Source organism: Solea senegalensis, linkage group LG16 (assembly GCF_019176455.1).
Source record: "Solea senegalensis isolate Sse05_10M linkage group LG16, IFAPA_SoseM_1, whole genome shotgun sequence".
NCBI classification, from domain to species: Eukaryota; Metazoa; Chordata; class Actinopteri; order Pleuronectiformes; family Soleidae; genus Solea; species Solea senegalensis.
In genome coordinates this window covers 17,813,211-17,838,523 of record NC_058036.1, presented here as the reverse complement: position 1 = coordinate 17,838,523, position 25,313 = coordinate 17,813,211, and the positions used below count along the sequence as shown (strand labels likewise).

At 43.2% G+C, this 25,313-nt stretch overlaps 1 protein-coding gene across 1 annotated transcript; it reads left to right on the top strand.

The window, feature by feature from the left end:
• Positions 1 to 8,383: 8,383 nt before the first annotated feature.
• Positions 8,384 to 17,112, top strand: LOC122783057 (synapse differentiation-inducing gene protein 1-like). The gene is made up of 4 exons (XM_044047703.1): positions 8,384 to 8,933; positions 11,194 to 11,681; positions 16,168 to 16,305; positions 16,940 to 17,112. The coding sequence occupies exons 2-4, from the start codon at positions 11,265 to 11,267 to the stop codon at positions 17,096 to 17,098; spliced, it is 714 nt and encodes a 237-aa protein (XP_043903638.1). The 5' UTR covers positions 8,384 to 8,933; positions 11,194 to 11,264; the 3' UTR covers positions 17,099 to 17,112.
• The last annotated feature ends 8,201 nt before the right edge of the window (positions 17,113 to 25,313 follow it).

Sequence of the window (25,313 nt, the reverse complement as noted above, 5' to 3'; positions counted from 1 at the left end):
TGGTGACATTTCATCAGCGCAGTACATGAAGGGTGGCGCCGCTGCGGCTGAACTGTGTCACAATTAGTTGCGAGGGAGTTTCTCACTTACAGGAGTGTGGTGTGGGGTGGACAGGGACAGAGACAGAGACAGAAAAGGGAGAGGACAGGTACAGAAATAACGAGAAATAATGAGCAAAAAGAGGGCCGAACAGCAGCAGCAGCAGCAGCAGCTGCGGTCCAGAGTGTCAGTGGAAGAACTCCACAGCCACTGTTGGATCCTCACTTTAAAAATACATGTAGTGGATCATTGAAAAGCACTCAAATGCAGAAACCGTTGCTAAAAAACGACTCGCCCTTGCATCAACGCTGCTGTGCTGTGCTGAAAACGACACAGTATAGATCTGCTCTGTGGTTTAAATGTGCCCGTACATGACTTTGCAACTGTGGGGAGTCAGAATCTGCACGTGGATCCGTGCCATTTAGCAGCGTTTTAATTTAATTTTAATATTAGAACTCTCTGCCTCGCGCAGGATAATCACCTCAGCTCTGGATGTTTGCCCGAACCATCTGTGTCTCTGGGAAATACAGGAGCGGGATCAGCTGCGGCACTAACCCAGATAACGTATAATATCAGCTCCACTTCTTCCTCTACCTCCCACTTGGTAGCCATGGTTACCTTAGGCGTCACTTTGTCAAACCCATTTTAAGACGCCCGTTGAAAGAGAATAGCACACACACACACACACACACACAGGAAGGAAGCCGCTACTTTCAGTGACATGATGTCAACGGTGCCTTTAAAGCACAGGTGGTGTAAATGTAGCACCGTGTTTTTGTGACAATTAAACGTACAAACATAACATGGACCCAGATTCACAACCCGAGTTTGCTTGTTCTCCCTGTGTGTGTGTGTGTGTGTGTGTTTCCTCCCACAGTCCAAAAACGTGCAGGGGTTAATTGAGCACTTCAAGTTGCTCCGCAGGTGTCGGCGTGAGGGTGAACGGGTTGTTACTTTGCCTTCCCGCCCTGCGTCAGCTGGGACCGGGCTCCGGTGACCCCGCGCCTCAGCTGGAGCGGATTGTCTTAGAGCGGGGGAGTCAAACTCGTGGCCCGCGGGCTACATTGCGGCCTAGTGGCACTCAAAACTATATCAAGTTATAGTGTGTTGACAAAAAGTCGACGTTAAAGTCACTTCCTTCAAATTAAATAAAAGCCCTACTCTGCTTTTTCTTTTACAGTGTTTCTGTCTAGTTTGAGTAAAAGAAAAAAAAACTGAAGATAGAATGTGAATTTAACAAACACAGCAGCGATGGGTGAAACTGCCCTTTAACACAAAGGGAAATAAATATCTCCCGCTGTTACTTTTATTGTTAACATGAGCAGTTTTGACTCCAGTGAAGGGAACATCCCTGGGGTTTCCATGCTCTTGATCACAGACATCACGTCTCTCTCATATTGCACTTCATTGCTCGCGCTCACGGCGGAAATCTACGCGGCTGAGCTCAGTGTGGAAATAACAAGTCCACGTCTGACTCAAAAAAAAAGGTCATCGCGAATTGGAATGAACGAGAAATTAAAAGGGACCTGATTAAATCTCACTCTATCCGAGCCATCACTCACACGTAATGAGCACTTCAATAAAATATAGATATGCCAATAAAATATGTATACTCGCTGCAGCCGGTCCCCGGTGTTAAAATGACTCGACTTTTTTTAGACGTCCAGCATCTCTGCACTCACTGTAGACTGACATGAAGCAACAGACCTCTGATCACACGACACCGTGACAAAAAAACACCCACAAATGCTGCATTTTGGATGAATTATGCATAGTAGCGAGGCATCTGTTATTCAGCCTAACAAGGGGGGAAAGCAATGTCAATTATAGTGCAAGACATCCAGAATTAGACCAGCTTATAAAGAGGCATAGAGCGGTCGTTCTCAAAATTCATGGTTTACCCTCCACATGTAGTTTTTCAGCAACTTTGCTCACTGTCTGTGTCACCAAACGGGAATATTTCCTGACATGGAATAGAGGGATAGCAGCTGATTTTCCTTCAGCACTGCCTTTTCAGTGGATTGCTCTATTGCGGCCGACAGCTGTCTGAGGATAGATGACCGAATTAATGTGGCAGAGCAGAGCCTTGGATCTGCCGAGTGCTCAGACGGATGAGCGGTTACAGAAAATTCATTCTTTCTTCATGTTGGGTCCTAATGATTGCTCCTCATCTCTCAGGGGGTTACACACACACACACACGCACACGCACACACACACACACACGCGTGTGCCCATTGATTCTCCTAAAAGGCGGGCCAAGTCAACGCGTGCACCCTGTGGAGCGTTCGTGTGCCGCAATTGACACAGAGACCATCAGGCCCTCATGGATTTCTGACGGTCCGTAATTGTGCCTGCTCTGGAAACGAGACTCGCTTGTCCTCTGTGTCCATTAGAGGCTTTTGAAGACAAAAAAAAAGACAGGACGGAACAGATAAATAAGTAGCCTTAACCTTTGAGCACAAACACAGGAAACGCCTCCTCTTTTGTTGTTGTTGTTGTTGTTTCAGTTGCAGCACAGAAAATGGCTTTTAAATAACCGACCAGCAGCAGCCTGATGAGACGGTGATAATAAACTCGGAGGAGAAGATTAGAGGAAAAACATTAACCTGGACGGCAGAGAGACACTTTATAGTGTGTGCATAAATATCTTTTACAATTAATTATGTTTTCCAAACATATGAATATGGAGAGGATTATAATCTACAACAATCTGTGTGTATCAGTGCAAGAGAAAGTGTTTTATAGCAATAACGTGTTTCTCATTTATAGTCTTATTTCCACACAAAGGCATTTAGACTTTCATAAATACAAGTAAAACGTGTCAGGTGTCGCAGCAGGACTGAGGAGATAAGAGAGATAAAGCTTTAGTTACGACAGAGCCGTCTTTAGACTCGGCAGGAAATGTTGGAGATTGAATATTAGAACACAAACTGGTAAAAAGGGCCCTGTTTTATCCACTCGGATTATTCATTTCTTCATCGTTGGACAGATAAAAATGTACAGAGTCTGATACAGTCTGTTGTTTATTTCTTCTTTTTTGGGAGGGGGACAATATTTGTTACAGTAGTTGGAGAATTTGAAGTGACTCAGCACAAATGTGTTCATAAATGGTCTAAAATGAAAAAGTTAACCTTTAAACTGAGCATGTTTGTGTTGACTTGAAGTTGCGGCAACATTCACTCTTTTTTAACGGCTGGTTTGGTCTCCACTAAACCCCCGAGGGAAATATCTGGCTCCTTAAAAAGCTCCACTCTGTGAGTCTAGCAGGTGTGACTGCTGAATACGTCTCCTCTTTATAGGTTTGTTACGACAGCGATGCCAGTCAGGGTTTGCAATCGCATGTCGACATTAGGGGCTGCAACTGACGATGATATTCTGGACCGTGAAATGTCAGAACACGTTGATCGGTGTTTCTCAAACCTTGGAAATCAAATGTCTTTGTTCTGAAATGATTCAGTTTGGATGATTTCTTTTCTTTAAAGAAAGCAGAGACTCTTCACAACTCTAGTCGTTCTTTCACCGGTAGACTACGTACACCTGCACATCACACTTCCCACAGGCCTGCCTGTGTAGTGCATTCTGAATCTTTATGCAAGAGGAACGCAGTGTGCACTTTACTCATTTTCCTTGCAAATCTAAGTGCAATAAAAAAAATAAGCACTTTAGCTCAAGCGTTTAAGCACTTTTATGTTTCGGCTCCTGAAGGGGGGATCCATCTATCTATCTATCCATTTATCTATGGATCTATCTATCTATCTATCCATTTATCTATGGATCTATCTCTCTATCTCTCTATCTCTCTATCTATCTATCTATCTATCTATGGATCTATCTATCTATCTATCTATCTATCTATCTAGGGTAAATATTGATATGGTGGCTTACATCCTGTGTCTGGCTCCTGTTTACGTGTGCGAGTCGGTGTCTCTGAGGTGGTGGGAGGGCATGCGGTGACAGGTGTAAACACCAGGTAACTGACATGATGCGAAAAGACAAGGGGGCGATGAGTCACCTCGGTCCTCGGCGAGCTCCCTAAACCAGCAGCAGCATCAGCAGCAGCAGCAGCAGCAGCAGCAGCAGCAGCTCCCAAACGATTACCTATTAATAACCCTGCTGCAACACAGTCCCACAACTGCTGACAGACGGGCGGGGTGGGGTGAAATCTGGCTTCATCTGTTTTGCTCGGGAGCATAATGAAGACTAAACACCGACGCTCCGTTAATGGTCTTATAGGTTTAATGAACAGTGACAAAAAAAAGTGCAAAGCTCCGGCAGACGCAGGGTTCCTGTGACGTGATCGGGGACAGCAGGTTCCCGGCGATGTCGAGAACTTTGCGCGAACAAAAAAAACAAAAACATATGCCTGAATGTCGTGCCTGTGGCTGACTCATCTCCTCGTACACCTGCGAACACACGCCACAGGATTAACAGCAAGCTGCGCGTTAGCACTAATAATCTTTTGAAATGGTTCAATTCTCCGAGGTGTCGTTGCTATTAAAAACAAAACAGTGTCAGTATCTAATCATAATTGTTTTGGTCTACAAATCAATATGTTCCTGGGGTTTTTCTTTTGTTGGTGGTTGTTTTTAGAGCTCAGGCCTCTGGAAACACATCACTACATTAATGGGAATCCATCATATTAATGATCCTGGGGCCACTTCATTATTCACAGAGAAGCAGCTCAGCTGTCCAAATAAATTATCATTGGTCCTCCATTAATGGAAGTTTTCAAATCTTGCCACAGCGGATGCCATTAATCTGCACCCAGCTCCTTCTCTGGAGTGGAACGCTCGGCTCCTGTGACACCGCCAACAATCCTGCAAAGATGAGAAAGCTCCCCACTGTCCTCGTCCGCTTCCCCTCAGTGGGAGGAAGTCCAATTTTGATTGACGTTAACTACTGCAGCTCCAGGCTGGATCTCTCCCAAGTTGCACACTTAGCATTTTATATTCACTGCTAAATGGGATGTGTGTGTGTGTGTGTGTGTGTGTGTGCGCGTGCATGCGTGGTCCCAAATGGAAGGTATAGCCACAAAGTGATACTCGGGTCTGGAGCGGTGGGTGACAGACTTCCGACCTTTCCCCCTCCTGATGGAGCACTTGCAACTAATTTGACACATATTGCATTTGTGCGTTGGATAATGGTGCGGCCAGAAGCCTGCGCCGGGGCCCTCGGGACACCCCACACACACACACACACATGCGTTTCCCGTGCACAGGTGGGCCAACTTCCAGCCACTATTGTTAATATTCTGATTGACTGTTTGTCGAAGGACGCCGAAAAGTCACAGTTGTCTGCAACTTTAATGAAATCGCCCCAGAAAAACGTTGGCATTCGGCAGCGATTACGCATTTCATTATGACGACGGGTCAAACTCATTTTCATTTTCCACGGATGTAAGAGGCCTATAAATTAATTTCCTTTATTGCCCGACGTTGTCTGCTTTTTACTATTAGACCACAACGAACGCCTCAAGTGAAGTTCTGTCAGAAATCATTTCTGTGGGAGCCTGATAGCACGCAGCACAGTGTGGTAAACAAGCTCAGCTTCATAAAACAGGCTTTTCTTGCGTTTGTCAGCTCTTAAGCTCAAATATAGCGTCTTTTGAGGAAATTAACCAGCGCCTGGAGCTGAACAGCTGGATCTGTTGTTTGTTTCCCCCAAAGTAACGCTCCATCTTCTTCCTCACCACCTCTAATGTTTCTCTCTCTCTGCCCACGATACTGTTCGTCTTCTGTGGACTCTGCAGGTCTGGATATCAGCTCCAGCCAAAACGTTCCCCATATTATGTCGCACTTCCTCCTGACCCTGGCGCTGCAGGGGGTTCAAGTCCCACTGTTTTCCCCTAAGCTAACCTCTCAGGCCAAGGAGATGAGCTCCTAAAAGCACCTGATGTCTGCACTGTAATCAAAATGTACACAAACGTAATCTGAGCGAGACACATTCTCACCAGTGTTCAAACGCTTGTTAATACAAACATCTCATCGACAGTAGATGTTCAAACTGAGCATCAGATTAGGGAAAAAGGGTGATTTGAGTGACGTTAAAACCCTTTAACACCTAACCCTCAAAATCGCCGTAACCATAAAAGGGCTTTTGCCCATTTTTCCACAATAACCTCCAATATCTGGCAGTTAATTACAACTTACTACATGCTAAAGTAGTGTTGTATATGCATGAAAACATATTTACAGAGCATTTGTTTGAGTTTTTGTCCCAATGTGCAAAAACAGGCCCGAAAAATGCAAACTACAGTATGTACAGGTGTCTCCCCTCTCTGGCGGCAAAGACGCAGATTCGCCGGCTTCCTGTGACGTGATAACCACACGTTGGTTATTTAATGTGCGACTTCTCAGCTTCATACAAACAGTTGGAATTTTGCCGATAGCACAAACTGTTGTGTAAGTACTGCAATGCATGATTCTGGTGGAGTGTTTCAGAATCTGCAGCTGATCTGCTGGGATTTTTGCACTCAACCATCTCTGTGGTTCACGGAGAGAAAATCAAATACACAGTGAACCGTTTCCAGGGTGAAAAATCCCTCACTGATGTCAGAACGTAGGCGGAGAATGACCAGACGGGTTCCAGGTGACCGTTTCTCAAAGGAACCACTTAACTACAATCAAGGTAAACAGACCAGGGACCACCTCTGAGCCACAGCAGCAGAGGACCACACTGGACGACCACACTGGACGACCACACTGGACGCCACTCCTGGCCGGCGAGCGCACATCTCTCTGTACTGAGCTACACTCGTCACACGTTTGGATCTAATTGTGTATTTTCACTCGTTTCCATCAGTCCCACGAGCTGCTCCCGTGGTCAGAGGTGCTCTGTCGGCGTACGGTTTGTCCAAGTGTTTTAATCAAACAGGAAATAATGCAGCAGGGCCACGTGGGAAAAGCCGCTTAAATCCCCCCCTCTTTCTCTGTAAAAGCTGTCTAGGCCAGATCAATTTAAGTGGTTTGATACTTTCCCTGCCAATCGGATTAGGCTGATTAATTCCCAAAAGTGTTTAAATGATTAAAGCTGGTTACGGGGGGCCTCGGGAAAGTTCACCGAGTTGGCCGCGATATGAAAGATGGGGTCGGGAGAGGTCAGTGGCATGAGGTAAACGCAAAAAAAAAAAAAAAATGTTTTCAGCTTCAATCGAGTACAATTAAAGCTGCACATTCACCTCTAATAATAATCTTCTTTTTTGTTTTAAATCAGAACATCCTGTGGGGGGAAACTTGACTAATCGCGCATCTGCTCTGTAGTGACACGGCGCCTAAATATAGAGTAGAAAATGGAGCAGAGGAAAAGGGCACAGTGAGGACCATAAATATTCACATTCCATCCACTGAAGGCGAGCAAACGTTTGGTCCAAGGAGAAATCTTCTCTTTTCATAAAGTCAGACTTTCGACGCAAATGTTCCGGAGCCATCTTTCGGACAAGGATCCTCTTTAGAAAGTGCTGCTGCTATGAAGGATGATGAGGGATAAAAGAGGGAGAGGAAGAAAGAGGAGTGATGGCTAAACGGTTGCAGTCCACCACCACCACCACCCCTCCTCTTCCAATATAGTCGTCCCCTGAGGGAGTGGTATCCATCACAGCGACGGCACAGGGCTGTTATGCCACGTTGACTCGTGCATGTGAACACAAGGTGACTCCAGAAGAGACACAGCTCTTATGAATGCAGCCCCATGTTTCTCCCATAAAGTGTCCATCAGCACCTTAATGCATCTCCCGGAGAAAGTGACAGGGCCTGGACTCGCACATTATTAACTCCAGACATTTTTATGAGTCTGTGGAACCGAGCGCTCCCCCTGAATAAGATATGTTTCCAACGTTCGGCGGCTGTATAGCAGTCTTTTTAGCTGATGAGAAATGTTTCTCAAATCCAAAACATCAAACTGTGCCTCTGTAAATATCGGACGTTGTGTCGTTTTTATTCTCCAGAGGGTTCTAAATAAAGTGGGTTTAATTCCTACTCTGTGGAATCCATTATGACCCCCCCCTTGCTTAAATGGGGAATGACATTTATATTAATGCTATGTAAACATTGATAAATTGTGGCATGGAATCACAAGCAGATCTGCAGAGTGGGATTAAAGGCACCACCAAATTGGCAGGCTCGTGATAAATGCACGGGGGTATCTGTTAAATATTAATCAAATATAAATGTGCAATGAATTTAAGAGTGGCTTGTTCCTGTGCTACATTTGGTCAGTTCACGGGCACATTGTAGGTTCCAAGAAATTAAGTATAGAACTGGCCTCACCATAAAATATCAACAGTGGTCAACGGTGTCACTCGAAAATCTCCAAAACAACATAAAAACACGGGGGAAATTCAATTTTTAAATGTGTTTTCTACATTTATTGGAGGGGACTATCGAGTCATAGGAAGCACACTTACTCAAATGTGCACACGCATGTCAAGCGTGTGCTTCATGTGGGACGGAACGAGGTAAGACAGCACCGCTGGTGGCGCCAGCACATGACGATGGTGAGACGCTGGGAAAGACGCGTGAGCAGGTGGAGCGGAGCAGAGTTTTTTTGGAAATGTCAGATGTTTGCTCGGTAATGGAGTTTACAGCGCGCATCACGCAGCCAATCCCCGCCCGAGTCGTTCGGAGGAGCCGGAGCTCAGTGTGATCCTGTGCGTAAAATCTACCTGTCAGACGCAGCGGCGGTGCCACAGCACCAGCACCACCAGCAGCAGCAGCAGCAGCCAGAGCTCACTCCTCTCCTACACACCCGGAAAAGCTGCCACCTAAACGGACTACGCTGCGTGTGCGTGTGATACAAAGTGATAATGTGAAGTGGAATTCTGTTCGTCCCTCTCCGTCGACTCTGCTGCGCCAAGGAACGATGCTGAACAAACCTGCGGGGGAATTTTCTACTTCAGGTAAGATCAATTTCATACGAGTGAGTGGCTATATATAAAAATATTTTATATATATATATATATATATATATATATATATATATAAATCTGAGATTATACACAGATACCTGATGCACACGATCAAAAAAAATCTGTCAACGTAACATGTGCAATTTATATATGAAATAAAAATGTCTCCTGTTATTATCTATAATAATGAAATACCTTTATGCGCATTATGCATCCCAACCCCTAACACCAAGACTTATAACAGCAGAGAGCTCTCTGAAGTTGTGAGGACATGTCCTCACAGTGTCAAATGTCCTCACAGCAATGGTTTAGAACCAAAAAACGTGTCCTAACGGAGACACACACACACACACACACACACAGAGAGAGAGAGAGAGAGAGTGGGAAGCTGTTGTAAACAGACATAAACAGACAGGAGAAGGCAGTGAGACAGAGGCTGCTCCTGTTCATTAATAATAGTAAGAGTTAAAGCACACACTGGCATGTGCTAAGTGCACACCTTCCTTGTGTCAGATTAATTATTTGTGGGAACGGGACGTGTTTTCTGTTGTTTAATGCACTGTGTAATGGAATGCTCTGTTATTCAGTGAGTGGCTCAGCATCAGAGGCACGTGAGAGAGGAGACACAGGGCTGAGGGTGACAGTAAGCCTGAGTGACTCTGTGTGTGTGTGTAGCTTTGTGGGGACCAAAGGACATAAACCACAGGAAGCAAGAACATTTTGTGAAAGTAATATGTTGGATGGTCCGTGCATTTAAAGGGCTTTTTGGGCTTAGGTTTAGTGTCTATATACTTGTATTTATCACCTCTGTAGGACCTTTTCTGACACAAACACTGAGCCTTATAAGGACCAGTAGTCCATATGGGGACCAAAACCCAGTGCTAATGAGGCAACCTTCATTTCTGAGGCTATTGTAATTGCAGTTAAGTTAAGGTTAGGGGGAATGCATAGTTTAGGAATGGGAGTGTCTGTAGAATAGCTGTGCTAATGTGCGTGTGACTCATCTTTGAGTCTCTTGGTGTCAAAGGTTCCCTGTAAATCTGCATGAACATTTCTGAGGCTTAGGGAAAAGGATATACAGGCAACTCGGTGCAAAACAAGAGCAAGATTTGTTGAGACATTGATAGAAATTGTGAGGCAGTAGTTTGTAATGTAGCATCCAATCTGTGGGAAAATCATTAAATCCTGCCTTTTCCTGCCCAAATTCCAATTTCCACAACAGGAATTTTATTGAAACACGCCATTACTCTACTTATATATATTACAAAGATGCTACAGGTTCCATTTCAGGTCTAGACATTGGAATAACAATAATATAATAGCAAATAGGAATAAGAATCTAAAAATAGGTCAGATTTTAATTCACCGAGGGCCAAGGACTGACATTTACTCCAATCACTTTTTGTTGGAAATCAAGTCACTTTATTTTACACACACACTGTTCCATATCCATGTAAAAATTAATAAAATAGATCAATGACTACAGCACAAAAACTGTCTTTCAGTGTTTCAAGAATACAATATTATAGAGGGAGAGAGAAAACCAACAGTTCACACACAATGAGCAAGCACTTGGCATCAGAGGAAGGGAGAAAAAAAACCTCCCTTTTAACAGAAAATCTCTGGCAGAACCAGGAGAAAATGGAGGAGAGAGGAGAGGTGGGTTAAGAAAGGGGCGAAAGAATAGGACGAGGGGATTAGAGACCGAAGAACATTTCTCTTTCTCAAATTTCTCAGATCTGTCAGCCTGTAATTGGTGGATTTGTTGCCTCAGCAACTGCCTCTCCTTACAGCACCACGGTGTATCTTTTACATAAAGCGCTAATTTTATAACTGATCTTCCACTTTGTTTGTCCCGCTCTCCAGTTTGCATTTTAAAAGACACTGTGGAGGAGTCAAGGAGCCCAGTCCGCCGACGATTCAGACTAATCAGTATGCAGCGTGAAATGCAGCAGCACCTGCCACACTTTCCGCCGCTTTTTAATATCAGCAGCTGTGACGAGTGGTGGATATGTTTATACGAGTCTGTGGGTGTGGAACGCAACAGTTGAACATCCAGCAGATGGTGATTTTAGGGCCCAGACTGGTGAGAGTTTGCAGAAGGAAAGCTGCTAGGAACATTTCACATTGCACTAAATTCATCTTCAAGAGACTGGATCAGACTGGATCGCTTCATTGCACTTTATGTTTAATTGTCTTTTCCCCAAGTTTGTGCCAAGACTGATCTGGACTTTGGTCTCTCTCATAAAAGGTTTTTCCAGCTGCCAAATCCCCCGTGGACTGCGTCCTGTGACCCACTAGACGTGTGAACCTGCCGCCATCATGGAGAGCCTCAGTGAGCTCCAGAACCCCCTGCTAGAGAAGACCAGTAAACATGTGGTCCACAGCGACTACCAGGGTTACCAGTGTGACTACCCGAGCCAGCCCTACCAGGAAAGCCTGATCGGCTACTACTACACGGGGACTAACGGCAAACACAAGACTCCGCAGTTCCTGGACGCGACGTCCCTCCATCTCGCCGTGGAGGCGTTCTACAGGCCCAACTTCATCCTGTACAAAGACGACGTGAGTCTCCACAGCAAGGACTCCAAGAGCGAGAGCTTTGAGACGACGTTCACGGAGAGCAAGGACACGGCGTCGGACGGAGCGCTGACGGAAAGCAGTGCGCAAGGAGAGAAGGACGTGAAGATCCAGACGGTGTCGTACGAGGTGGAGGACGAGCAGGGACCCGAGTATGAGGTTGGTGGTCATTCAAGCACGGTCAGTTTTTGAAACCAGAGATTCACAGACGTCGCGTTATTGGATGACATCTGGCATCCACTCATACCCTCATCTGCCACGCCTTATTGTCTATTTACCTCTAAATGTAAACAGAATCCAGTGAAGAAGAGGTGACAGCTGCCACTTCTATCACACTTCCTAGGTTTCATCCATTATTATGATGTTTTATTTGAGTTCCAGACACCTGATATACCAGGTCTCTGCAGGCACCTTATATAGCTGTCGTCATGGTGACGCACTTTGCAGAAAATAAAGTTCCTTCACTCCTGCGACAGACTTACTACAACTGTACACATTTTTGATGCAAGTGAGAACCATTTGACAGTGTTTAAGTAATTAGAAATATTAGGCTGTAATAAAGGCTGTGTCATTACTGTGTCAGAAGAAAGTGATGCCGTGATTCATTCCCATTTCCCGCTCTGTTCTCTAAATTGTCAATTTCGTCGGTGTCTTTAAAGAAATCTACTGCGGCGGTAATTGTGCGCTTTTGTTTCATAATTATGCTCTACGAAAAAATCCGATTTGATCTTTTACCAGCTGTTCTGTCTCCAGGGTTCTCTCTCTTTGAAGAAACCACAACACCAAAAGAAAGGCCGTTCAGAAGTGTTAAAAATCTAATTTCACCCAGTCACAAGCGTGAGACACCCAGGGCTCTGAGTTGGCAGAGGAAAAAGTATAGCACCCTAACTGGGCTGATGATTGCACCAGGACTTGTCACTCGGAGGCCTGGCAGATAGATAGAGACTACTGCTATTAACGCCGCGCTTTGAGGGCATTAAGCAGGATTGTGCTGATACTTGGCGGCTGGATCAGGTGAGCCCGGAGCTCAAGTTATTCCATGTCCAATCCAAAAGAGCATATTAATCTGATAAAGAGCGCGCCGATGAAAGTTGGCCTTCCAGCTGGAATATGAGACCTTTTCTCCTCAGCACCTGCGTTTCCTTACTTCTCCCTCCCCGTGCATTCACGCGTGCACGCTTGTGTGTCTGTGCACGAGTCAGCGACGCCATTCATGTCCTTTTGTTAATAAGAAAAAAAAGCCCCACATTATACATTAATTTAAGAGAGGATATTTTCCCTGAGACTTGGGTAAGGAGCACCAGACGTGTGTTGATGCTTCGCTGCTTTCTGTGGTGTAAAAATAAGACATATTGCACTTTGAAGGCTACGGGGACTTGAAATAAAAAAAGGGAACAAAGCAGAGTTTGCAGCTTCTAAAAATCCAATCTCAAGCAGTGTTTTTTTTTGTCTGGTGTTTACAGAGTTTTCCATTGAGTTACAGTTGCATATTGTAATAGATGGGTGTTGTCTTGCTCCTTAATGGTCCAGTGTGTTATATTAAGAGGGGTTTGTCGGCAGATACTTTATGTGTGTGACTATTTAATCCTTTTAAAATTAAAATCACTTTGAGTTTTGTGGTCTAGTTAGGGCTCAGCTGTAATTCAAACACAATATTTATTGTAATATACATACTTTTTTAACATTCTGCCACATATTTGTTTGCATTTGTTATTTCAAAACCAAAATGTACTGGTTTCTCCAACTGTTACACAGTGGTAAAATTATTTACCTGATATTTTATCGCCTAGTTGAGCCAAAGACAAGGGCCATCTTGCACCACCGTGTTTCTACAGAAGCCCAAATGGACAAACAAATCTATAGCTGCCCCTTTTTCTGCTTTTAAAGCAGAAGGACATTTTATTTTTTATTTTAATTGCATGTTTTAACAGGTTTTTGACCAGTGGGAATGTGTTTAATCAGCATCCAGTCCCAGGTTACATGACTCTGTCTGCAATGAACGTGGGTTTTTTTTTATTGACTTGGGCTGTGATTGGCATTACTGGGAATGCAAGACAGTGGTTTCTGTGTCACATTGTGTGCAATTCTAAAGACGTGACACGTGCCCAGTATTCTTATTTCATTTTATTGGTTCTTCAGAAGAATGGAGGACTGAAGTAAAAGATACGAAAGAGTAAAGATAGTAAGCTCTCCATTGTGTTGTTGTTGTTTTCTTCTTCCTCTGACTCAGTTTTTTCCAATGTATTTGTGACGCACATGAGTAAATCAGGGGTGGAAAAAAACACACCATATGGTAACGGATCAACCACTGGTAATAGAAATGGAGTTAAGACTTCTGTAATGGGTTCAAAACTGCAACCCATATCCTCTCCATACATGTCATCTGAGCTGTATTTGTAGTATTAACCTAGTTACAGAGAGGAAAAAAACCCGACATGTAGTTAGTTTGTGTCAGCTTGACATCTGTGTGGCAGGTTACAAAATAACCTGAACATGTGGATGATGCCACACGTGTTTGTCCCTCTGCCACTAACAGGGTGCGGGGTCTCTGAGTCCAGACCATAATATAACGAGGGCCCGGAGAGAGCAGTGACAAGGTTGTTAAGGGCACCGTGCCCCAGTGAAGCCCCGTCACTTAAACTGGCATCACACCAGGCTGAGAGTGTGTGTCCCCAGCTGGTTCGAGTGGATGTCAGACACTCAGTATAGCAACTGAATGCTGCAGTCACTCTGGACTATTATCAGCTCTTTCTGCAAAGATAAAAGGAGATTATTGTTGTTTGTGCCCAATGGTTTATTCATGGTCTGTCAGATTATGTGGTTATGACCAGCTGCTGTTTTCATGATCACACTCCTGGCTGTCCAGGTGGACACTGCTCATAAAGCTTCCCAGCACACATTGAAACAGTTTGGATCGTATATAGCACTGCTTTTTATCTCCCTCCTACATCTAAATAAGATTTATTCTCACTAAATGGCCAGAGATATTTATACCAGACCCTGTGGTTCAGCAAGTGCCGACCAGATTAGAGGCTGAAAAGAGAAAATTATCCAAAATATGCTTCAAAGTGAGGGTGCCAGTGCACAGGCACAGCGTCGTTCTTGTTTGTCCGCTTTCCTGGCGGTTCTTTAATTACCTCTAAAATGGTCGGTGCACTTCCTGGCTATTGATTTCTGTTCTGTGCCTTCTTCCTTTTCCCTGCTTTGATTGATCCCTGGAGGCAGCAAAGACTAGCAAATGAAACTTGCTCCTTATGAGAGCTATTCATTTAGACAAACACCACGTCCGTCTCTGGGACAGCTAAGAGGAGTGAGGCCGTATCCTCTTAAAAGGTCAGCCACGCAGGGACATCGCTGTCCTCAACACAGGCGGGGATGTACTGTATGTCGTCTGAGTGCCATTTAGTAGCCATTTTGTCTGAAAATTATAATCTTAAAGAGATTGTAGAGATACAGATATATGGGGAAAATGTTTGTTCTGTATACTGTAACTGTTTGGGCTGTACGTGATCACAAGACAGTTTTATCTTTATTTATCTGACATTTTATTGCAATAATTATAGATACTGACTGATTTTATCATCACAGTAATGTATTTTGGCCATAATTGTGCAGCCTTAATCTGAGGGAACATGTATAAAAGCCTGCCCTTTTAACTGCACATCATCAAATCAATTTTTATTTGTATAGCGCCAAATCACAACATACGTTATCTCAAGGCACATAACATACAGTAGTGTGGCAGAAACCTCACTATATTACTAGGATTTCTTTTTTCCACTAGGAGAAAGAAATCACTGGCTGAACCAGACTTAAGATGCGCAGCCATCTGCCTCGGTCAGTGGGGTAGACGCTGGAGGTGAGAGACCAGGATTAGATCTAAGTACAGTCAGCGTAGTTCTAAATCTGACCTGATATTTTTAAAGTATTACAATGTCATTTATATAAATAGTAGTGAATTCATGATAAATCATAGCATAATCACAATAATGGCACGACTAATACTAAAAAAAAATACCAATAGCATAATCACAACTGGATCTGGATCCTGCAGCCCTGGAGTCACAAAGCAGCACAAACTAGTGGAACGAAAGAACAAGGATAGTGTCATATTCTACACGTTATGGTTCACCTTGAAAGGCAGCATCAACAAAAAAGAAAGTTGTCAAAACAGAGCGAGGAAGAGCGCGAGTACTGAGACACAAGACTGGGGGAGCCAGATGGATGCCCAGTTTCTCATCAGGTGAATTGAGTCGCCATGGTTTAGATTCTCTCTCTCGCTCTTGCTCCAGAGGCAATTTAGCACAGAAATGACACTGTCCTCTTGCCATTTCTCTATCACCTAGCAATGATGGAACAATCTGTTAATCCCGCGTTATCTGTCAAGCCCTTCATGGGTATTGACAGAGGCACAAAATCCTCGCTGGCTGGCTGAGCACACCGTGTCGCGGGTGGTTGCAGAACAAGGGCAGATACAGTGGACTGGGTTGGGAACGATGGGCCAATTAGAATCACCGCACTCACCTTTGGTCCCATTTTAAAAAAAGGTGTAATTTTGTCTCTCTACGTGTATTCATAATGCAGACTAAGTAATCAATTCCCTTTCAGACGTTTAATTATTCTTTATCAACCCACTGTCTTTCAGAGCGACAGCTCCAGTGACAGCGAGAGCGAGGACAACTTCATCGTGCTGCCCCCCCGGGACTACCTGGGCCTCGCCATCTTCTCCATGCTCTGCTGCTTCTGGCCCTTGGGCATCGTTGCCTTTTACTTCTCTCACAAGGTAAAGGCCCAGGGACTGAGTCACGCCTGTCATTAACTCCTATTAGACTGTATTCTGTTTAAGGGCAGTGAGCACAAGCACTCACACACACACACACCACCGTAGCCCACGATTTCTCCACCGCAGTGACCCTCCCCACAATTGTTCCAGATGATTAACTGCAGGTTGAACCCACTTGTCAGTCTTCTTCATTCACTTTAGGAAACCATTCATGTTTAGGTTTGCAGTAGACGCCGCAATTACAATATTTTTTCAATTCATAACAAACAGAGTCTCTTTTTTATAATAATTCTACTCTAGCAGCATCTTAGGTTCTAGACAAAAACCAGAATACATTATTGTGTTTACAATATCGCCCACAACAACAGCAAAGACAATTACACCGAAACAGAAAAATAATCCGTCAGAGGAATAAATAGAGGCCAGGCTCAATTTTTGATAGGAAACCAAAACACCAAAACAACACATTTGTCACTGTCAGACACATAATGACCTAATTGGCCTGGTAACTAATGGCTACCAAACAGCATTTCTTGTTTCCCTCTCTTTTAACTGAGGCTTAACACCTACTCGTACGCTCTGCGCTGATGAGTAACACACCGGCTCATTTCCCTCTCTGCTTTTGTTTTGTCAGACTGGCAAGGCCATCGCTAAAGGAGACTTCTCCAGAGCGGGGATGACCTCCAGAAGAGCCGTGTTCCTGGCTGCTCTTTCCATTACCATCGGAACGGGGATGTATGTGGGGGTGGTAGTGGCTCTCATCGCCTACCTGTCCAAGCCTGGACGTGTATAACATTGGAACCAGTTTGGGGGCAGCAAGAGGGAGAGGAGGCAGGAGAGAGAAAAGTGGGTTGGACAGATTTCTGAAGCCTTGCTTCCGTTGCTGCCAGCTGTCCACGGCAAGAAGCTACACGAAGAGAAATGACTAAAGCATAGAGTGTGGATGGAGTATTACCTGGTCTGCATATTGATCCAGACTGAATCTTTATTTGTGGGATGCAATAAGGTTTTCCACCACCACCATCACAAGAAAGGAAGAAAAATCCACTACTGAGAACTCCTCTGCAAAGACTGTTCCATGTTTTCAAAAGAAAAACGGAGCTAATAACGGTAACAAACTACCTACAGTACCTTTGACCACATTAATCATTTACAGCAATTTATTTTACTTCACCTTTACAATAGATATACTCTTTGTCGACACTATTACCGTTTGTGTGCCGTCCACTTAAATGAATTTCTGTAAAAAAACAAGAAAAACACTGGCTTTTTATGTTTGTTTGTTCAAGGAGTTTATCTGTAATCAATCCGAGTGGAAAAACAACGGGGAGGTGGACCTTTAACAAAGAGGAGAACAAAGGTGATTGTCAGAGTGTGCACACAAGCGGAGTAGTGGTCAAGAGGGTGCGCTGTGTTTATGCTGTTACTGTAAATGTAGTCAATAAATACATTTGGCATGAATAATCTCTTATCAGGGTTCTGGTACCTCTTATCCACCGTGTCCTTACACGATTTATCCGTAGGGCAGTGAGGTGTTCGTACTCCAGCGATGCAGATGCCACGTGTATGAATATGAGAACGTTGGACACGTTCGGTCAGGTCGGTCCACTTACGGCGGCTCTGATCAACCCTCCGTCTGACCTCTGCTATTTCTACTTGAGATACAAGATCTCTTCTTCCAGGAAGGTCCCGGTCAAGATAGCGGCATAAATGGTACAAATAGTTCCAGAGACGAGACAATTTCCGATATAAAACTCACAAGAGAATATAAAAGTTAAGGAAGTAATTAAAAGAGAGAGATAATGAAAGGATAATTATATCTATCTATAATTGGACACTCCAAATTGACCGTAGGTGTGGGTGTGAATGAATGTTTGTCTCTATGTAGCCAGGTGTGACCCCGCCTGTCGCCCTATGTCAGCTGAGATTGGCACTAGCGCCCCTCATGTGGAGGATAAAGCGGTAGAAAATGGATGAATGGATGTTATATACCAACAGAAGACAGATGTGCTACAGCAGCAGGTGCTGCGCCTGCCCATTTTTTTGTAGGTGAACAACGTACCTAATAAAGTGGCCAGCGTGTTTATTTATTTGGATCATGTTGGAGTCGATGTGGGAAGATTGCGCTGAGCTCACAGGGCCTGTTGTCGATTTGTACTTGACAACAATGAAAGGGTGAGTATCGGGGAACAAGCACATAGATTGTGTGGTGACAGCAGCGTCTCAGTGCTTGTTGTATTGGTTATTTACAATTGCACGCACACACACACACACTCAGACTGCTGTGACTGTCTTTTGGCATCACTGTCATCATGGTCTGGCCTTGAGGCGACTTTTGCTGACAAACTGCTGTGAGTGTCAGGCCGCGCTCTCTGCAGTCAGGGGGTGTCGGAACAGAATGAGAGCAGAGCATTTTATTCCGCTCCAGGATGTTTGGGGGAAAAACATCAGACTGGTCATGTTCTCTTGCCCCACCTGCCATTCAATCACACCATTAGCCTCCAGAGCCAGAGAATAGACAAAAAAACAGTTGCATATACCACCCATATGTATGTTTGTATAAGTGTATAATGGCTTTAAAGCTGCAGTGTGCAACACAGTGTAACATTATATTTTTATGCTGCTGTCCGGCAATAGTGTTACTAACCAGACTGAGGGAGCATTTATGTGCATACACCAGCAGGGCAGAGGCAAGAATTATTTATTTATCCTATATTATATATTTATTATCTATGTAAGTGTTTTTTTGTGCAGTAAAATTCTGTTTTTTTACTCACAGCTGCTCACAGTCGTCCGACTTTACTAGCACAATATATTGTGTTGTCGGCTGTCCTGCACACAGGAAGTGATGAAACATAATAACACAGAATTAAGCCTTACTTTAGACAGGGGGGTTTGTTTAAGGCCGACATGTTTCTACAGGAATATAAAGAGACAAACTGGCCAGAGTACGCTTTTCATGTTACTAAGTAGAAGCTGCAAATAAACCTATAATCCTTTTTGGTATGGGAAGGTCATCATAGTTCCCTGATGTGCTTGGGTACGAGAGGGATGAACGGAGAAATCTGTTTCTTATAGTCTGCCGTACACATTTGACCTTTAACTGCACAGACTCAAGAAGCAGAAAAGATTAGTTACACCTACAGTACATTAGATATAATTAATGATATCCTTATCATTCACTGCCGGAGGCTAAATGGAGCAGATAACGCTCAGTCGCTACAGTCTGACCCTTTTCCCTCTGTTGCAGCAGTCTCTCCAACTTTCTAATGCATGAGATGTGGCTCGATGGGGGAAGATGGGGGCGAAGAGTGTCGCTCTCATCAATGGCAGCTGTTTTGGGCGGTGAAGAGGGCTCACTCTGCGAGCGAGTACATGTGTTTTCTCTCACTTTCTCTCTCCTGCGATAGATAGGAAGCTTCACCCACGCCTGCTTGCTTGCACACTCACTCTCGGCATCCATCGCTGGCTCAGACCAACAGAAGCAAACTGATTTTATTAGTCATCCACCCCCATGTGATAAAAACTTTCCAAGAGGCTGCAGGAGGTTGAATTTCAACTTCTCTGCAAATATTTCATTACATGTGCGAAGTCCTTTTTAAAACAAATGGCTCATGATATTGTCAGGTCTCAAACTCCTGGTCCAGGAGTCGATGTCCTGCAACCCTAAACTGGTCAACAGTGAATAGTATTTTTATTATTATAATACATTTTGGTTATATTTCTCACATTATATAAATTCAACATACATACACACACACATATATACATACATATGTATATGTGTGTTTATATATATATACACACACACATATATACATACATATGTATATGTGTGTTTATATATATATATATACTGTATATATACACATATATACACACACATATATACACACACACATACATATACACACACACAGAAATAGTGTGCAATATCCTAAATATTTGTATATTAATAATAGATAATCAAGATACAAATGTATAATTTATAATCTCTAAACAGTTAATTTGCCCCCCCTTTGCTGACCAGCCTAGAAGTGCACAGGCCCCCCAGGTCATTTTGACTTGCTGCTCTAAATAAAAACTTATCTAAAATGAACTATGGTCTATTTTTGTAAAGTTTCCAAAATAATACGCGCCAGAGGTCACATCGAGTAAACAGCAAGAAATAGAAACTAAAAATAATGAGACTTTCACAGAGAAGTAAAGTGAGAAACACATTTCTGGAAGGAAAAAAAAACAACAAAAAAGACAACGTGATGAATGGGCCGAAACAAAATGGATAAGCAAGTGAAAGGGAGTAGAAAGACAAAAAGACATTAGAGCCGAGTGCTACATTAATAAGGAGCATGATGCTCTTGACTGTTCATTTGGCTTAAAGGCGTTTTTTTCCAGGTTCTTATCGCTGCTTTGATAAAATACCTGTCACCGCTCTCAGCTGCCCCGCACACAGACAACAGACGCATAAACAGCATCTTGATTTTGTGCCATTTGCCTCCTTGCAAAGGATGCATCAAGAAGAGGTCGCTCTGGTTACAGTAAGTGAAAGCTGTATATTGAACCACTCTGTTGTCCTTAAAAGCTCCAAAAAGATTCAGCAGAGACACTTTCAGTTGGAAGAGTGAGAACACTGCTGGAGTGGCGGTGTATTACAGAGGCTATAAATAAAAAACGCTTATTCCAGTCGTATGTTTGGTGGATTATAAACACTCTTCACGCCGTTTGAAGATTAAACAATTTACATTCAAGCAGAGAAAGGCAAAGTCTGATGAATTACCTGAAGATGATAAAAGAAGAGTGGCTGTGTGTTGTTGTATTTGTCCCCCTTTTTCTGACCTTTTCTGGTCTGGGCTGCCTCCAAGTCTCTGTGGGAATAAAACACAACTCAATGGACATCCTGGGGTGTGTGTGTGTGTGTGTGTGTTTATAGGTCACATAGTCAGGCTCTTATGTGTTGTTAAGTAAAAGTTATGATTTATATCAAAATGACATTTTCTTTTCATCTGATTGTCTAGGTTGTGCTGGAAAAAAGGGATATAAGACTGTATATACTGTATGTTTTAAAGATAGTAATGGAAAAAAGCAGCCAAAATGCTCTGTGTTCTAAGGTTTCTAAGTCTTCGCTCGGATTAACCGAAAACCTCCCAGAAAACAGATTCTCTCTATGGGATTTTGTGCAAATTAGCGTGGAAAAAAAGGGCTGTCTATAACGGCAGTGAACACATTCTGAGGGAAGCTGTGGATGTTATTTGGCGAGTCTTTTGTTTAGTGGTTAAAATGTGTTTCTCCTTCATTCTGGGAACTGAAATAAACCCTTAAACTGCAGATCTTGAACCCTGTATTGGAGGCTGGATTATAAACCCCTGACATACAGCAAGAATCCGAGTACGTCTTCGTTACAGTTTATGCTGTGGACAAATGTGTATTTCAGGAAATGAGGACATCCATACAGCATTTCTTCAGATGCAGATGTCAGAATCCATCCCTGTAAACTCTCTCTCTCTCCCTCTCTCTCTACTGCATTCCCTCGCTCCTCCTTTCATATCCGAGCTAAGCTCATCTTTGAAGAATTTCATACATGCATGCTTATCTGCCCTCACACCTTTGTGTCGCACAGCAACATGCCTCTTTCAGTAGGCGCCGGCTCTTTCAGACACACACACACACAGATAAGAAACCCCACAGCCTCATCCTCTGCCTTTACTTATCGCTCTCGAGCAACAAGGGAACTCTGTCTATCTGTCCATGTTTCTCTTCTCATAAAAAAGGTAGAGCTGAACAAGTGACTCAAAAACAGCTGCCTCGTGTCAGTGTCGAATGATAAGTTGCTTTTTAATTGCAACCTGAGCACCAGACATTTCCAAAGGGAGGGAGGGAGGGAGGGAGGGAGGTGGTGGTGTCATCTTTCTGAAGCAAGGAGTATGAAGCAAGAAGTAATAAAGGCTGGTGATATAATATCTGACGAGAACGGAGAGCAATTCGGTTAATATCTGCTCGGGTAACTGCAGCTGGCACCTGAAAGTGTCCACAGATGGCCTGTGGAACGTCCCTTATACACACACACAGATAAGAAACCCCACAGCCTCATCCTCTGCCTTTACTTATCGCTCTCGAGCAACAAGGGAACTCTGTCTATCTGTCCATGTTTCTCTTCTCATAAAAAAGGTAGAGCTGAACAAGTGACTCAAAAACAGCTGCCTCGTGTCAGTGTCGAATGATAAGTTGCTTTTTAATTGCAACCTGAGCACCAGACATTTCCAAAGGGAGGGAGGGAGGGAGGGAGGGAGGTGGTGGTGTCATCTTTCTGAAGCAAGGAGTATGAAGCAAGAAGTAATAAAGGCTGGTGATATAATATCTGACGAGAACGGAGAGCAATTCGGTTAATATCTGCTCGGGTAACTGCAGCTGGCACCTCCATGTCCCTTCATCTGCTGGAGTCAGATTTTAATCTATCATATACCAGAATTCTGACTTTTCTCTTAGTTTAATTTCAATATTCTGACTTTTCTCAGAATTGACTTTTTTCTCAGAATTTAATCTCAGAATTCTGACTTTTCTCAGAATTTAATCTCAGAATTGACTTTTTTTCTCAGAATTTAACTTCAGAATTCTGACATTTTCTCTCAGAATTCTGACTGTATATCTTATAACCCAAAATAAAACTGTCTTGGACACGTATGGATATCTTACATTTGGGAAAGTCATACTTCACACTTTGTTATGCTGAAGGAAAACGTCAACGGATTAACAGACGGGCAAATGAGACTCATCTTAATCTTCGTTATTCACTTTCCATGTCCCTTCATCTGGTGGAGTCAGATTTTAATCTATCATATACCAGAATTCTGACTTTTCTCAGAATTTAATCTCAGAATTCTGACTTTTCTCAGAATTGACTTTTTTTCTCAGAATTTAATCTCAGAATTCTGACTTTTCCTCAGAATTTAATCTCAGAATTCTGACATTTTCTCTCAGAATTATGACTGTATATCTTATAACCCAAAATAAAACTGTCTTGGACACGTATGGATATCTTACATTTGGGAAAGTCATACTTCACACTTTGTTATGCTGAAGGAAAACGTCAACGGATTAACAGACGGGCAAATGAGATTCATCTTAATCTCTGTTATTCACTTTCCATGTCCCTTCATCTGCTGCAGTCAGATTTTAATCTATCATAATGAAAATAAAACTAAAATATCAGCGAGACATCGACGACAACAACAACAACAACGACGACTTCACTTGGAGCTGCCTAATCAAAAGGCTGGTGAGACTAAATTAACATAATTATGACACAAATACAGAGAGAAAATGTCTCCGAGCAACTTTAGAGTCCTGACAAACGGAGACGATGATGAATCTTATCCTGCAAAGAATCAAGAGTCGGTCGACTGCGTGTGATCAGGCTCTGGGAAGATGATGAAATCAGTCCTCGGCTGTGACAGATCATTTAGCCACAGCATCAATCGTGTCTCCATTAACCCACAGCAGACAGACAGTCTCATCGCTGAGGACAGTGACAAGAGATGACAAATATTGATCAAGATATCACATCTTTTCTGCTGCGGAGCTTTTGCAACGAGCATGGGCCCTAACATTTCCTTCTTATCATCCTGACAGACACCAGGACGTGTGGAGATGTCACTGCAGTGCTACTGGTGGTCAAATGTGTGAGTGTAAACGTGACCTTACATCACATCACGTTCCAACTGGGTCTGTTTGACTTGATGAGGAAGGTGAACACTGCCACCATGTGGCTGAAGAAATGCAATGCGGTTCATGGGTAAAAATAATAGGCAAAATGAAATGTGCCAATAATTTGTGAATAAACGTATTAGGGCCACTTGTAAAAAATAAAATAAAAAATCCTGCATGAATTACAGAAAAAAAAACATGAATTCTGATTTCCTCAGTATTCTGACATTAATCTTTAATTCAGCTCTTCTGAAGTCCAATTTATCGGATTGAATTAAAGGGTAGTTTCACCCATTTTTCCCCCACTTGGTCAAATGAAGAATAAACTTAAAATCATTACAATGCTGCAGTTTGTTTTTAATTCACATTCTATTCCAGAGTTGTATTAAATATGACCAGTTTTTAAATGTATTTATTTATTAGATCTTTCACTCAAACTTGAAATATACACACAGTTAAAGAGCAGGAAGTGACTTTGACGTGGACTTTGAATCCCAGCTTCCTCTTTAGTTTGTGTGGATGAGACTTGTGTCTCAGATCCACTGTGTGATGATCAAATACCACATTTATCTGGCCCAAGTTGCCCTTTAAATATAATGAAAGCGTACTAAACACAAAGTCAAAGGCTAGTTGTAAAGTAGCACAGGACAAAATGGAAACAATTCATTTCAATGACAGTGCCGGACAGAGCTGCACTGCCACGTGTGACCAGCAGAGGGCAGAACAGCACCACATACACAAACACTACAGTTTGTCTGGTCACCACAACTCCATTTGGTTTCATCTCAACAGAGACCTCCCAATGGCGCTCAGAGCCATCCCAAAATGATCTGCAGGCACTTAATGTCACCAATAAAATCATGGAATTGAACGTTAATATTGCATTAGTTGAAATCTTTCCATTAATCCCCCCTCATGCCGCCACTCTTGATCTCACTTAGCATGGATTGAGATGATCTTATGATGGTCTTCAACAAGCAGACGGCCCATCCCATCATAAGGGAGACTGTGAATTACCTCCTCAATCCCAATGTAAACAGCTTGATCTTCAGCAAATCTCATACTCCACTCGTGTGGGATTAAACAGCCGTGCACTTTAGAGGAATAATCCCAACGCTGTGTATGTCTTGGCCTCAATAAATGAACTGCAGCGAGATTTCTATGGAAGCTGTCGTTACAGATCATTGCGCTCACTCAGACCTAAACGGCTGTTCAGGAAATGTCTTCTTAAAGAGGATTGCATTTCTAATGATGCTTGTAATGACGCTGAGAGCCTAAAAAAATCCACAGGTAAACCCAGAGATATC